At 39.0% G+C, this 16,409-nt stretch overlaps 1 protein-coding gene across 6 annotated transcripts in view; it reads right to left on the bottom strand.

Moving 5' to 3' along the window:
- SERGEF (secretion regulating guanine nucleotide exchange factor) overlaps window positions 1–16,409 on the bottom strand; it is a 141,147-nt gene that overhangs the window by 119,961 nt on the left and 4,777 nt on the right. For all 6 annotated transcript variants that reach the window (XR_014955961.1, XR_014955960.1, XM_085581480.1 and 3 more), the window contains exons 5-8: window positions 15,716–15,776; window positions 14,455–14,568; window positions 13,701–13,763; window positions 10,310–10,468 (exon numbers count right to left, since the gene is read on the bottom strand). Coding sequence is in view for 4 of the 6 variants with exons in the window: in XM_085581480.1 (XP_085437606.1) it covers window positions 10,310–10,468; window positions 13,701–13,763; window positions 14,455–14,568; window positions 15,716–15,776 (397 nt within the window). In the remaining 2 variants the exon portion in view is untranslated. The remainder of the gene's footprint in view (window positions 1–10,309; window positions 10,469–13,700; window positions 13,764–14,454; window positions 14,569–15,715; window positions 15,777–16,409) is intronic.

Here is a 16,409-nt window from a genome sequence, read left to right on the forward strand (position 1 = left end):
GGGGACAAAGGTATAAATGGCTGCATCATGGTGAAAGCATCCAAATTACACTTATGCCCTGAAAAAAATTCCATCTTTTACAAGGGGATACTATCCAGGCAGCAGAGATCCCTTTGACTCCTTGTGTTTGTCTCTTAACATTGTGAGGTCTTTTCAGCATTTCAGAGCTACAGGCACAGAGCAAATGTAAAAATTTAGAAACATTATAGACATGTTACTAATGAGTGCAATGCAAGTCCAAACTGTAAAGGAATCTGCAATTCCCAGCCAAGAGGGAGTGATGCCAGTGAGATTTACTCATGATGCTTACCCAGTGAAGCAACAGCTGTCCACAACTACCTCTATATAGTTACAACATCTTCATCTGCTTGCTGTGCCAGGACATCTATGTTTAAGGTTTACCTATGTGTGTCTATGAACAGGGTTCTCATATAAGTATTGATGTGCTATGCAGCCTGTTACTAAGAGGGGCTTAGGTTTCAAAGTGAGAGGGGAGGAAAAAAAAAGAACTTTTCTCATTAGGAGTAAGGAGGAGACACCAATGAAGAACAAAAAGCTCCTGTTTTTTCAATACCTTATTTTCTCTGATGTTACAATGGATATTGATCAAAAGAAGCAGTTTCATGCTTCACACAGTGAGATAGGGCAGTTTCTAAAGAAGCCCCGAGTTTCCTCCTGTGCTAAAACAGCTTTTCATGAACTTTGCTTGAACACTGCTCTGGTGAACTAGTAGAATTTTAAATAACTACCCAGATTTTTAAATAACACACAGCAGAAGTTTGTTGCATTTCAATTATCAGCTTCTACCAGTGTGCATGGCCATAGAGCTTTGGGTTTTTTTGGCATTGTGTGTTCTCTTTATCTCTGGCAAAGTGAACAAGCAAGAGGAGACAAACAAAACAGGATTTAACACCCTCCTTTGTACTGCGTGACTTGTCAGGATGATTCTTCAACCCACATGAATATCTAATAATTCACACTGCCACCCTTTTATCATCCCCACAGCCTGACATTCACTTCTGGATGTTTTAATGTCCATTTTGTCCTCAATGAACAGCTTCAGCTCCAGGCAGCTGTGTCATTAGCAGGCACAAGCCTGAAATGTGTGTACAGGCAAATTCCTACAGAATATCCATCAGCTACAAGATCCAAAATTCAAGATGAGAAATGCCAAACTGATTTTCAGTTTGCTTCCTATCTTGGTGTGGAAAGGACAAGCAGGAAAACATTCTCCTAAAGGAGTTTCTGTATGTGTATTTTGGGCAGCTTTGTAGAGGTAAATTTCTGAAAATTCTAGAAAAGAGTTCTTATACTGATAATAAAAAGACCTTGGCAAAAGTGACATAAAGCACTGTCCCTGGATAGATCATTGACCACACAGTAGTTTTTAGATTTTTTTCTTTCAGTTAGATACAGAGCAAAACAGAATGAATCCCCTAAGGAAATCCCACCCCTCCTAGGGTTTTTCTCCTGCATGAATCAGATGCTAATACCTCCTATTCATCCAGGTCTTTGTCCCTCCAAAATAAACCATTGTGATTATTTTATTACTACCTACTGTGGGCCCCATAATACTGGATAGAGAAGAAAGCAGACTGAACAACACAGGCTCTTAAATCCAGCAGAACATCCCAAAAACCTACAGTATATCCCAAGCAACATAGAAAATGTAATTCCCCTTCATCTGCAGAGTTCAATCTCAGCTGTTTGGGATCCATACAGAATATATGTAGCTACCCTGAGAGACAATGAAGTCTAAATTGGAGCTACAAAAAAAGGAGGGAGTTCACCCTCAGTTTCAACTACCACACCACAAGCTGTGGTTCCTCACAACTGGAATACTTTAAAGAATAAAAGCCACACGCTCTTGGCAGATCTCATCATACTACCCAAGTAGCAGAGCCATTCTACAAGACTACAGATTTGTTATTGAAAATTTACAGCTGCTGATACATCTCTTGTATCCTACAGTACCTTACATCAAATGATTTCAAAATTACTTCAAGGTAATCATGAAAGGAACACTCTATGTAGGCTTTATGGATGTTTTTCCTGTTTGTGTCTAGGTTTTTAAGAAAAAGAAAGTTCCTGGAAAGTACTGTTTTTCAGAAGTACTCAACTGCTACTCAGCTCTTAAAAAGCCCTCTATGTTGGAATAGTAAGACTCATTAGTGAGCATTAAACATGAATAATTAATTATAAACAGGAAATGTCACTTAAATATTATGAAAACAAGTATTTAATGGCTTTAAAATGCTACTAAGGTTAAATAAGATCAATGCACTTGCATAGATGGTGCTCACATAGACAGCTGCTTTCAGAAGCTGAGCTTAGAAATGCTTAGCTTAGTAAATGCCTAGCTTTAAATGAAGTTATTTGAAATGCAGTAGCCACTTCTCAAAGACCAATAAAACTAAGAGGGCAGAGTCCATATACCTCATTCTTGGCAGTTAGCATGCACATTACTTCAACTATCAGGTAATGGTTGGTTCCAGCTTCTTATTCCATACAAAGTGAGGGCAAAGCACTGCTACCTTACTAAGGATTCCAGCTTTGTCCAAGACCATGTTATATCCACTTTGCCTAACTGCAGAAATTCTGAAGTCTAAATTCTCACTGCTTGTTGTGTGCTTCACATAAATTCTCTTGAGTTGCCAAAATTCCAATAATGATGATGGGATCATCATCCTTTTATTACATGCAAACTACGTCATAGGACAACACCCAAAATTGAAAATTTTTTTGCCACCCACTTGGATCTCCCAGCTGGAAGAGGGTGTAGGGAAGAACCCCTCATCCCATTCTTCCAGGCCACGCTCTTTTTGCTGGCTAACAGGATACAGAAACATCATTGTGGATATCTGCTAGGACCCAAAGCATATTGGAGCCTCGAAGATGAATTAAAGGCTGAGAGGCAAAAAAGGAGGTGAGTTATAGAGTGTCTGGCCCAATCTGTCATAGCAGTGGTCTTGTGAGTTCCACATTTGGATCTTTCTCTATTAATACCTATGAATATGGAACTTGGAGGCAGCTTATGACAGAAGCTAAGAATTGGTGAATTTTCTCTTGCCTTTACCTTGCTTCTTCTCAGCTTCAAATAGGTGAATTGACAGAGACCCAAGTACAATGCGAATTATTTCAGTACAGCTGAGGAGAAAAACTTTGACATGTAACAATGCAGGAACAGTCAAACAGAAGAGCAAGTGGCTTAGATAGTGCCAGCACTTCCAGCTGCAAGTAGTCAGAAGAACTAGAAAAGGACACTTACGGCCAAACTCTTCTTCATTTCAGGAAATTTGTATCAGCTTTGTGCCCTGGTTTCACAATAGTTGTGAGAGGGGTGGTGTTTTCAATGCAATTATCATCACTACCTTTGCAAGAGTTTAATTTGCTTTAAAAGAAAAAGAGTAAGAAAAAATAAACCCCCAAGGAACAGCTCAACAAGGTGCCCTTCTCAGCCCTGTGACAAAACTACAGCTCCTCTTGCACAGTTGCTCTGATGCTGGAGGTTACTGTAAACAGAACAAACACCACATTTACAGATTTCCTGCACACAAGCACATACTTATTAATGTATCTGACCTTGTTAATTACATTAAATAGATGGCTAGCCATAAACTGCAGCAATCCAACCACAGAAACCAAAGGGAAAAAAAAGGAAAATTAGGGAAAGTAATTAATTCCTTATCTCATCCACTAATGACTTGAACAAAATCTATACCAGATCCACATTTTAAAGCTATAATTTTTTCTGAATGCTTTTTATAGATGAAACTTCTGTCAAATTGGGACAGTTATATTATTTAAGTCCACAACAATCACTGCTCCCACTAGCAAAAGAGAGGATATGACACATTAAAAAAAAAAAAAGGGAGGGAGGGAGAAATTCAACATAACAGTCCCTCTTTCCACACATGTGGCCTAAAGCCCCAAAACATAATGTTGAATGATGACTGAGTCATTTTCCAAACTCCTCCAATCATAAAGTACTTGGTAAAATACATCTGGACAGGACTAAGCAAGTGTCAATCACAGAACCATAGAGTCATTAAAGGTGGAAAAGAACTGCCAGATCATCAGGTCCAACTGTCAACCCAGCCCCAAAGCCATGTTCACTAAAACATGTCCTCACATGCCATATCCACAGGTTTTTGAATACTTCCAGAGATGGTGACTCCACCACTTCCCTGGGCAGCCTGTTCCAAGGAAGGAACAGGCCCTGCCATGAGAGGAAGACATAGCCACAAGATCAAGACAGATCCAGCAGAAGATCCAAAACAGACCAGCCTTACCTACCTTATCTTCCCCTTCTGCTGTGGGAAGGGCACTCTGTGGGCTGGCCCACACGTAAGAGGAGCAAAACAGATTGGAAAATTTTTGATAGTTGTTTTCCTTCTGTTAAGTTCACTTTTACTCATGAGCTAAATTTAACAAAAAGCCATTTCTATCCTACTCTTGCCAGGCCATCTGAATCTCCATTTGCCAAAGCAGTGTCACAGCTCACAAAAGGAATTTCAAATATTGAGCTAAGTTTCTTTGTCCTTAAAGCTGATCACTGATGTTTCTATTTTACAATGAGTACCTTCAATCACACTTAGTGACAGCTTAGCATCTTCCTGTCAACCTCCCTTTTCACACAGAAATGACATAAGATGGTATGCACAGCTGTTTACTGCACAGCTGGAAGTTTCTAGCAACAAGGAGAGGTAAATGAAGAAACAACTCAATTACTCAAAAGAGGATGTTAGGAAATGACAAATCTTTGCATATGGACAACTCTCAACACTTGATAATAACCTTACAGAATGTACCTTCAGATCCCATTGGACCCAACTTCCTCTTCAGTAACCAAACCACTGAATTAATTCCTTCAAGACTTTTATCAAAACCATATAAAAGTAACTCCCAGCAGGGAACAGCACAAATAGGAGTGTACAATCACAAAGCAAACACACACACACTTTTAACTTTTTAAGTTTAAAAATAAAGCCAAGGAACGATGCCAGCCCATGAAGGCAAAGAAAAATGCCAACATCATCTTGGTATTTACAGCTATCTAGAATAAAACTTTAAAAAAAATCATTGTGGAAGCTGAAACACCAATGAGATGAATGTGTCAAAGGAAACAGCTCTGCAGAAAATACAGAAAGCACGGCAACTTCCAGATGCATCTAGAATCATTCATGTTGTTGCACGCTAAATTTCCCCACAGCTCCCAGTGTTTATGCCTAATTTTGGTCTCCAAGCTCATGAATTTCTTTTTCTCTTCTTGCCATGTTCTACACTTTATAATTAAATGGAGGAACTTCAAAATATGTCCTGAAGTTTCAAAATTGACCCCTGAGGCAGGTGGACAAAGACTCTTCTTTTTTGAACGCTCATTTCTTGAACTAAAGTTCCGCTTCAAAGAGGAAGAGATTCAGGGGTACCTATCAATTTGAAGGTTTTTATTAAGCTATTTTTTAGTATTTCACCTGTATTCCCAAAACCCAGCATCCTTCCAATGAAATACAGATCCCTTGTGTAGGGCTCCAGTTTCAAACTCTTGGCTGCCGTGTCTAAAAAGAGACAAGCATTAAAACAAAAAAATATATATGATACACATGCACACACACAAATTAGTATTTGCCATCTTAGGGAGCTGCTGAAAAATTCAAGGTAGAGAAAGCTTGCTTTCCAGAGGAAGGCTGCAGAGCCTGGATTCAAGAGCAAACTGGAAAGGACCTCTAGTGGGCTGAGGCTGTGCTGCTCGGGTGGCAGACACGTCCTTCCCCTTCACCTCCCTGCAGCTGCACAACTTGCCAGCAAAGCCCAGGAGCTTTACCTTATGACTGCCATCAGAAAAGGCACCTAGAGGTGAAACGACAGCCTCTCCGCAAGACTGAAATGCTAAAGGTTAATGACTCAAACAAGATCATTAGAAATGTTCTCTCACTGTGCTCTCAGTGCTTGGAGGGACACGCTGTCATTTGCTTTAGAAAAAAAACAGGAGATGGTTTCTATTTTGCTGTGTAGGTCACTAACATGTCAGACCCCTTCAGAGTGGTTTTATGTGGCCTAAATGACATGACATCAAGGGACATTCAAAGATGCACAAATTCAGATGCACATTTGGAATGAGGATTCAGAATATTATTCAGACTATGTCACAGCATTTTGTTCTTCCAAGATTTTTTAGCTGTAGGCAGTTTTGCACAGGCAGCAGAAACACTATTTTAACTGCATTTTTGAAGTAACTTTCTGAGTGAAAGAGCTTGGAATTCTTTATCTGAACTCAAACAAAGCATAACTTCATGTGACACTATGTGACAAATAGATTAGGGAATGTATTCAGGAGAATAAACAGATAATAAACCAGGCCAGATTAAGGAAGGTTATTTATTAGGCATCCCAATTAAAAAGAAAATATCTTGTTTTGAATGGAAGTTGATGATTCACCTCAAAGTCTTGAAAAAAGCTCTTTTGCTATATTTAGGTTTGCCTTCAAGTCAGACTGGTTCTATCATTCCCCAAAGTAGACTAATTTACATCTTACACATTACAGGCCACAGCTTAGCTCTCTTTTAAATGACCTAAGCAATAACCTCTCTTTCAGCAGTTACCCTCAAAGTGTTTGCATTGACTCCTGAGGGACAACAAATTAAAGCTGACATTGTTAAGGAGAGCAGTGCAAGACAGCTGCTCATTATTCAAAAACAATATCACCTATACTGCAGTGGTGCTCCTTGTGCCACTAAGCAGAGTGCTGGATAGGAAGCCAACCTTGTACAGAGTGGTTGTCTGAAGAGAACAGAACTTTACTTGGAGTCCAAGGCCACAGGAATGCACCTGGTTCTTTCTTTCACATGGAGCAGCAACAGCACTGCCCTGCCATCAATGAAAAGTATTCCCGAGAGTCACTTGAGCCAAGCATTCACACAGAAAACAAACCAAAGACACCAGCAAGTTCATATCTCACCATCAGAGACTTGATCAAAGAGCAACCAGGGTTTTTCAACCTTCATCTTTTTGGACCAAGCACCATCAAATAGGACCAGAATAATACAACTTAGAAAGAGTACTGGTGATGCCATGAAGTCTAACTGTGCTTCCTTCCTCTATAAGAAACAGTAATCAAGGCAGGAAAAGAAAGCACTCATCTGTCTTGAAGCATTCTGTGAGTTATTTTACAATAGGAGTGTGTACAGTGGAAATAGCCCCAAAAGGTACCTCTACAATAAAAAGAGCAAGGAACTGAAGCTGATGAGGATCAGTTAAAAGGTAAGGATTAAAAACACAGCATCTTGTGAAAATACTCCTTAACACCTTTAAGTCAAGGAATTAATTTCTCAGGAATTAATGTGTTAAATCCAAACTGCTTTATGATACAAACAACAGTGAATGAAAAGAGTTGATCAAACTCTAAAAACTCTAACAACAGGACACCTCTGCTGAATGAGGTAGAACATACTATATGGAAGAGAAGCAGGTATTAAAGTGATTTCAGGTGCAATTAAAATCCCTTGTAAAGAGAGAATGGGAAAGAAATTAAAATGAGTTCTGCATTTTGCTTTGTTACAGTACAAAATTTTGCCAGCAGCATGAAGGAAAAACAAAGCAAGTCTTAAAACAGGCCAGCTTACATAAGAGGGAAAGACCGAAGACAAAAATATTTATGCTGCGTTTTTTCTGATAACAAACTTGATAACTTGCTTGTACTCACTTTAAAATTGTCAAACCACTGCAACCATGGAACTGGCAACTATTCCTCCAGATGGTTGCTTTTAACAACATCACTCATTTACTTTTCACTCTTCATTAGTTCTGCAGCCAAGGACTGTTCACCTGGCACATAAAGATCAAAATGTCATTTCAAAATGGTAGAATTTGTGAATCTATGCATTGTGTCCAGTGTTTATCCACCCAGTTCCTTCCTGTGTTTTTCCAATAAGAAGAGTTTTAGTTACTGTCAAGACAGCTGCAATAACAAGTTTTTCATTATTACTAGTCTAACCAGGATTAATGTTCTGGAAAAAAAATTCAAACAAAACTCCAAGTATTTGTAACAGCCTCTTAAAATTCAACTACCTTCTGTAGCAAACACTACAAGAGAATTCAGATACAGTAACAAACTTCAAACTACTAATTTTGTATTGTGGTGGGATTAATAATTAGAAAAAACTTCTTTCATTCAGCAATATCTCTGTACACTGCAATGTCTTTCCAAAGTATGTTTTTATCTTCCACAATGAGCAGAGAAGCATCATACTACAATGTCCCTTCCTTCCATTTTCCTGTGTCCAAAAATCACTATTTTGCCTCCTTTCCACTAACTGGGGAACTCCCCAGAGTAAAGCAAGCAGGAAATGTTTGTATCAGTATCTCTAAAGTGAAGTGCATGCAGCCCTAGGTATTTACAAGACAATCCACTGGAGGGCAGGATGAAAATTACATATAAATATTTTAATTTATTAATAAATTATTAACTGTTTTAATTATTTAAGTCAATAAAGTAATACTTTAAGTAGTGTTTATCTCATCCTTTGTAAAATTTCTATTGTACATATATTATAGTTCGTATATTACCACATTATATGTCTAATTTATAAATAAGTATAAATATATTAGGGGCTGCATGATCAAAAAAAAACTTTACTGAGCTATAACATTTGGGGATGTTTGGTTTATGACTTCAGCACCAGGAAACTGAAGCAACATTTCCTCCTTTGGCAGAAGGAGGCAAAAATACTGGTGGGAAGAACTGCATGCAGGGGACAGGCTGCATTTCTCAGTTATTCAGCTGCAAGTTTGATGCAGCAAATGATTTTTCAGAAAGAGTTAAGTGCTCCAGCTCACACTATGTCTGGTAGCTGAACAACCCTTGAAATTCCCATGGGATCCTGATTGGTGTCTGGAGGCTGCAAAGGCCATTCAAAATCTTATTCCAGATGATTTAGGTTCAGGTCCATTGCTCTTCAAAGATATTTAAAATTCTAAATAGATGAAATACGGTTTCAGCAATAACTTGTGCCACTGCATCACTTGGCCAGTTTTCTAATGCAGATGTAGAAAGTCAGCCGATTTTTATATAAATTCTTTTTAAACATTCACCAGCAAAACAGCCCTGTTAGTCCCTTGACACACTTTTTGTTGTATAAAAACACCTGCTGAAATACTCCATGTCTATAATACCCACAGATAAGTATCACATAACTGAAACATTGAAGTTACTAAAACTCTGGGGAAATTTTATTTAGTGGGCATGCTCTATTAAGAAATAGTGAGGGAAAGCAAACCAATTTGTCAAGACTCACTCTAAAAATCAGGTTATCCTGACTAATAGTTTCTTTCTACCATTTCTGTTCCAGTGAGGATGACTTTAAGCATTTAATTCAAGAACTACAGATTTTGAGATAAACTCTTTCACTCCACCTGAAAAATGTCCAAACAGCTTTCAAATTTTCAGTACAGCATCCTCTAAAAATCAGAGTTCAGACATTTCTTACAAATAGCTAAAAGAACTGATTGAGATTTAGATTACATAAAAGCTTATTTAGATTTTTTACACATTTCTCCCACATACTTTGATATCAAACAATGAATGCTATGAAACAGAAAGCAACCAATTTGTTTTTCCAGTCACACATAACAGCTCTGGCTATTCCTTTTCCTCTGTGGAAGACTTTCACCCTCTTGTTAGCCTTAACTATCACTACACACAGTGCAACAAGAGAAGCAAAGAACACAAACACCAAAAAATAGCTTTAGATGCCTGTCTTGCCTTTCCATCTCATCTACCTTTCCCTCCTGCTTTTGTGCTTCACACTTGGATGAGCTTCATCAGCTCAACCATCCCTTTACACATGAATATCATTGTTACATAACCTTCCTCCCTCCTCCTCTTCTCCTAGGTAAGAATCTAACCCTACAGGCTTCCACATGTGGCAGCTTTCACACTGCCCTCATCTCAAAGATTCCCAGGAAAGTGCAGCTTCAACATGAAATCTGCTTTCTTTTTCACCTTCAGGAAATGCTCTTCAAGTGTAACGAGGCCTCTTTTTACCTGTCTTTTCCAAATATTTTCTGCCAGCTTATTTTAGTTTACTGATTTTCTTATGAACATACTATTTTCTTTGCCCTTAATGCCCTACTAAAAGAGCAGCCAAAGGATTGCTGTCCTCATCATTTTTCAAAAGACAACTGAACTTGGTGAAGCTGCTATGCTGTGTGTCCAGCCACTATCAGTGAGAAAGAACACTGCTTGCCTGAAAGAAACAACTTAAAATCTGCTGTCTGGATGCCATATGTTCCTGCTTTTTAAATATCCTACCTGTCTGTGCCACCAGGTGGGTCCAGCCACTCCAAACTGCTGCAATCTTTTCATGTGAGAAACACAGAGTGTCAATCTTCTTGGGCTCAGCAAGAAAGATGCTTCTGCTCACCAGCTGCCCATGTTTGTTGCTGCCCCAGACATACAGATGTCCTTCATCTACAACAGAGAGAGAAGTAAAATCTGTTTAAAGGGATACAGATCTAATACCACCAGATTCAGGCTCTGTCTCAGTTCAGTGATGCTGAGGAAAGAACATTTCACTCAATTTATGTTCTCACTGTATTCTTTTTCCTGCCATTCTTTACCATTGTAACTGGGTTATCAGAAATATTTGCAAGGGCCTTAACAACACAGCTTATTTTCTGAGGGCTCCACAGACTCCCTGAAGCAGTGAGAGCTTTCAGATCAAACTGCCTAGATTATTTATAACAAAGACTAATTTTTATTTAAAAACTAACCACAGTAGTCAACTTTTCTGAGTAAAAGAAAATCAAAGCCTCTTGGAGACATTCACTGAGCAGTCCCTCTCTGTCCACCCTGTCCTTGCAGCTATTATTTCCACTCCAAAGCTTTGATTACATGCAGTAAATAACTTTCTGGACTGCAGCAAATAATTCAAAGCTTGGTTGGCTGCTCTTGCTCTGCTTTACAGTCTCCCAGCCTCTCTACAAGAGCCAGACTCACAGCTCTGATCATACCAATTCTGCCTCCTTCAGCTTCAGCAAATTCAGTAAATCCCCCCAAAGCAAGGACAATCCAGTGTCCCCTAACTCACCTTGCACAGTCACTTCCTAAAGGAATTGGACATGACGCTATGAACACACAACTGAAGCAGGCACCACCCATCATAACACAAAATTAAAATATTATTGTGCCTCAAAATCACACTAGACAACACCCGAGTGACTGCTGCAAGTGGTCACTTGCCTTCTACACCTATTTTCTAAAAGAAGTATTTGTTCAAATGTATACTCCAGGATTGCAAGCAGGAATAAATCTTTTCACAGAAATACCCACAGTCCTTTACATCAATGCAAGCTGGAGTTGCTCACAGCCTAAGAACCAATGGACACTGACACTGTAACTGCTCACAAGTCCTTCTGCAGACATGACATATCATTAGTTCCATCTTTTCAGGACAAAACTATTCCCCCCAGCTCCTGGGCCTCCACAGTAAAAAAAAAAAAAAAATATCCACAAAAAACACTTAAAGAGAACATGAGCTGTCAGGCCTCCCTGAAGTCTTTGCCAGCCTGCACAAGCTGGAAGTATAAGAAATAAATCTTGCACATTATTGTGGGCCCAGAAAGACTGGAAGCCATGTATGTTCCAACATGGAATTGTCTGGAGCACACCTCCACAACACTCAAGGAATCAGGATGTCTCAGGTTAGTACTGAACTCATTGCAAGCACCATGACAGAAATTTTTCAGAGGGAAAAGAAAAAAAAAAGTAAAATTTGGGCTACAGTATATTTAATAATCTCAATTTGGTAACAGCAATAGAAAGAGTAAACCAGGAGAATTCCACTACTGCTAGTGAAAAATTGGTAAGGAGTGGGAGGAGAAGCCAGTACTGAGAGTTTTCTGCAGAACTTGCCATGATCCTCTTTAAAACAACACAACTGAAATAAAAAGGAAAAACAAGTCAAGCATTGTTTTGTTCAAATATTCAAATTCTCCACTAAAACTGATAAATTCCTTTCCAGAATAACACACTCCTTCTGGAGAGGGGAAAAAAAAGAAAAAAAAAAGAAGAGGTGACAGAAACACTAAGAAAAATACTGTGGCCATTCATATTCCACATTAGCATGCATTGCCTCTGTCCCCTCCTTTTACAAACAGTGTATTTTCTTTATCCCGGGAAAAGTCACATGCTCCACCCTTATCTCTTGAGTAGGTTTGAGCAAAAATTTAGACACTAGACTTAGTACCATATTCTCACCCCTGGAGGGCTCAGGCCAGTTTGGAAACCAGTAGACTCTACCATACTTTTTTCCAAGGAACTCCCAATCCAGATCTGTAACAACCCACATCAACAGCTGTGTCCCAAACCTGCCTGGCTGCAGGTATTTGACATCCCAGCAGCAGGAAATCATGGAACAAAGGCAAATAAAACTGCACCACAGTGGAAGGCATTCATAGAAAAAAGGGCCCATTTAAACACACCACCCTGCAGTAGTGTCTTTAGTATATCAAGCATCATTAAAGTAAAAAATATTTAAAGTAATAACTATCTTGCAGTATGAAGGGCAGCAACAGCATCACATTATAAAAGTATTTGGCATTTATTTTTTCAATCTTGGTCCCACTGCTGCCAAATAGACCGCTCTCTTAAATAAAAAGCAAAAGCATGAAAGAATAATCTGCTCACTGTCTAAATAGAGACTGCCAATTATCTAAAGTAGATTTTATTTGTTCTTACAGTTTGTCTTCACTAATCTTGCATACATTTTGCATCTCAAATCAATACAATTTACATCTTGGAACATCTCCCCATACAACTAAATCTCTATAGATCTGCATAAGCAAATACTCCAGTGCTCCTTTAATGATGACAGAGGTACCAGATGGCTGCAGATTTGCTAAGAACTTGTTCCTGTGAAGTTTGGCAAAGACTTGTCTTCATAAGGTTCAATATATTTTACACACTTCAAAACTGTAAGATTACAGCATGAAAGCTATTCTGTTTCCCCTTCTCCCAATCTGTCAAAATAAAAGAAATCTTTATTAGACTTTCATTACTGGATACTCAGTACTCCAGCATGGGAGCACTGCCTAAGGATCAAAGAACAAATGGTAGACATTATGGAAGTGCCTAACCAATTAAAGCAGCTTCCTGCTCTTCAAATAAGCTTTGTGCTCTTGCACCACAGATCTGCACACTGCCTAAGACATCTCAGACAGCTCCAGGCCTCCTCACACCCCTGCACTGCCCCATTCAGGAGCATCAGCTCACACTGCTGTGGCTACCCTGCTTCTGCTGCCTTTCCTGGGACAGCCACCCAGCACGCCTCTTCTCCCTGGGCAAGGGGTTGCACTGGTCCCAGCAGTAACCAGCTACCCAAGAGGGCATCCTGCTGCAGCTCCAGAGACTGACAAATCCTTTGAATTTTTAGCCATTAAGAGCCCAGACCCTGAATGACATAAGGGCTAAGGTCCCACCCAACCCCAAGAAAAACACACAAAACTCAGAGAGCTCAAAACATTAATCCAGCTCTTAAAACAAAAGGAAAGTTCTCAGACTGCAAAACTATTACAGAACAATTGCCAGCACTAACTAGGCCAGATCAAATTTCACCAGTTTTGCCAAAACTAACAATATTTCAAAAGCAGAGAAACCTTTGAAGGATGAGATGAGGACTTTTACCTCTATACTTGAGGCTTACCTGTGAGGGACACCGAATGATAGGAGCCTGCAGCAACTGCCTTCACCTTTACATCTTCCAGGCCTGGAAAAAATGTAGTCACATAAAATTTCTACAGCAGGCATCAATTCACACACAAACATGCATACAAGTGTAACGGGATGGTGATGACTGTTATAACAAAAGGCTCTGCCTTTGGGCCACACACATGCCAGGACTCTCATTTTCCCCACAGATCATGATTTTCTGTGACCATTCTATCCCTCAGGTACTCCACCCTATGTTTTCACATGGCTTTGTAAAAAGGAAGATACATACTATTGTAAATGCAGGTGAACCCAGTGGGAAGAAATGACGATGTCCGACTCCAGTTCAGAAGGTAGAATGATTTCTTTATTATAACTATACTATAATATATTAATATACTATTTAAAGGAGATACTAGAACTACAAACCTACTTTCTCTGACTACAAACTCTAACTCATTCGTGACCCTCTCCCTGGAGTCCAGCCACAGGTGGATTGGACTGGCCATCAGGCTCAAACAATCCTCACCAGAATCCAATCAAGCAATCACTCCAGGTAAACAATTCTCCAAACACTTTCCATATGGGAAAAACAAGGAGCAGAAATAGAAATTGTTTTCTCTTTCTTTCCTCTGTGCTCCTCAATGAAAAAATCCTGAGAGAGAGAATAATGTGCCTCCACAACATACCACTCCAAATTGTATTTCTGCTCTATCCACCCACACAAAGGAAGCAGATTCCTGGATTACCTGCCACTTCCCAGGGCTCCTTTGCTGTCAAGAACAGAGGGAGGGCTTTTCCTTGGCTGGCACGCTTTGCCTGAGATGCCATCCCAGTTCCCCACTGCAGCACCAAACCTCTGTCTTTTCAGAGTAAACACAAATAGAAGAGATTAAAACCCATCAACCACCAGCAAAAATCACTTCACACGTTAATGAACAATCATTCATTCAAGTAATTGTCACCAATTCAAATTACACTTTAAAAGACCTTTATGCCAAAAAACATTCAGATAACCCTGTTGAAGCCAACAAGCGACAAAGAGCTGTAGTCTCAGTTTACAGGTAAGAAAACTAAGGTGGGGAGCAGTACCTCAGGAATGGATACAAAGTTCTTGTACTTTCTCTTCCCTTTCCCTCTCTTGATGCCCATTTGTACAGTGCAGCACTGGGAATCTCAATTCCCACTGTCCATACAAACACCAGAGATCCCACTGGTCTTCCCAGCATCTCCTGTGCACCTTCAGCTCCACTACCTGAAATCCATACTGAAGTTCACCCAGAACTAAACCAAATACAAGAGCAGCTGTAGTTTGTTTTTCCTCAGTTTTAACACAACCATGCCAAAAGGAAGGATTTGATTTCTACTGTTACACCATGAACAAACTCAGTCTCTAATAACAGCAGGAGAAATTTAGTTTCATTCTTGTCATTTTCCAGGTGTCAATTTCAACTACATCATTTAAAAAGCCACAATTTATGTGCAGCTCCATTTTGAAGCTCCTATACAAAATGAAGTTACTTCAAATACTTTACACTATAATGAGTTCAAATCCTAAGATACTTGGATTGAGCAGAAACCCTTCTCCCTGAAAAAAAACTCCTTTTATGTTTTGTTTCAGAATAAGAAAAAAGAAATCAGTATGTTGTCCATCCATCAAAAAATTAACTTATTATTAACTTATCATCAGAGTGATAAGTTAATTTGGATACCAGTAGACTCTCTGAATTCTTGGTAAAAGTTGTTCCCCATGATTTTCCAGGAAGATAGTTCTAGAATGTTTATCATTCATGTTAATTTGTCCCAAAATCTTACAGTCCATGACTTTAAGGTGTCTTTTTCCCTGTGATAGTTAAAATAAACAGTAGCTTAGATAAAATTTATCCTCTTTTCCTCCCTCTCCTCCTCCAAGTGATTAAAATCCCATTTCATTTGTTACTAAAAAAATTATGTATCTTTTCAGATAAATTTTCAGATCATTTTAAAAGATTAAAATTATGACATATTTACCTGTAGCAGCCAGGGCATGTCTCAGTCCTGCAGCAACACTCACCACCTTCTCTTTGAGAGACTATGCGAATAAAAGAAAATTATAATTTAGTTGCTTTTTGCATTTAGTGCCTCTAAAAACAAAATAGGCCAAACAGAAATGGAACACTAAGAAAACAGTGCTCACAATTCCAGCTTGCATATCCCAATGCATATCAACATTTTGTATCACAAAGTAAATTTTGACTAATAAGAGTTAGTGGGAACATCTTCAAAAAATAAAAAATAAATCAGCAAAGCAACTGGTTTCACAGCATTGTGGCAATAAATAAAAAAAACACAGCCAAAATATTCACATGAAAGCAGAAATGTTGGTGATTCAAATATGTTTATTTCTTAATTTTAACTCTGTGTACCTCAAGAATTACACCAAAACCTCCACAGTAACTACTGGTGATAGGCAGTAATGTGGGCATTAATCTGTTCAGTCTTGCCAAGTTACTGATAGAATTTTGTTTTCCCCTGGAGAAAAACCTGAAAGCTTCCCACCACATAAACAGATTTCAGGAATGATTTGGAAGGTTCCCTCTTCTGTTACCTCCCATCCCATCCTGTCTTGCTCTTACAGGGTTTTGCAAACATCAAGTGAACAATCTCCTAGTCACTAGAGATCACCTAAGGGATCAGCTGCCCTCTTTCTCCTACACTGAAAAAG

Source organism: Lonchura striata, chromosome 5 (genome assembly GCF_050655825.1).
Source record: "Lonchura striata isolate lonStrDom1 chromosome 5, ASM5065582v1, whole genome shotgun sequence".
Lineage (NCBI taxonomy): Eukaryota > Metazoa > Chordata > Aves > Passeriformes > Estrildidae > Lonchura > Lonchura striata.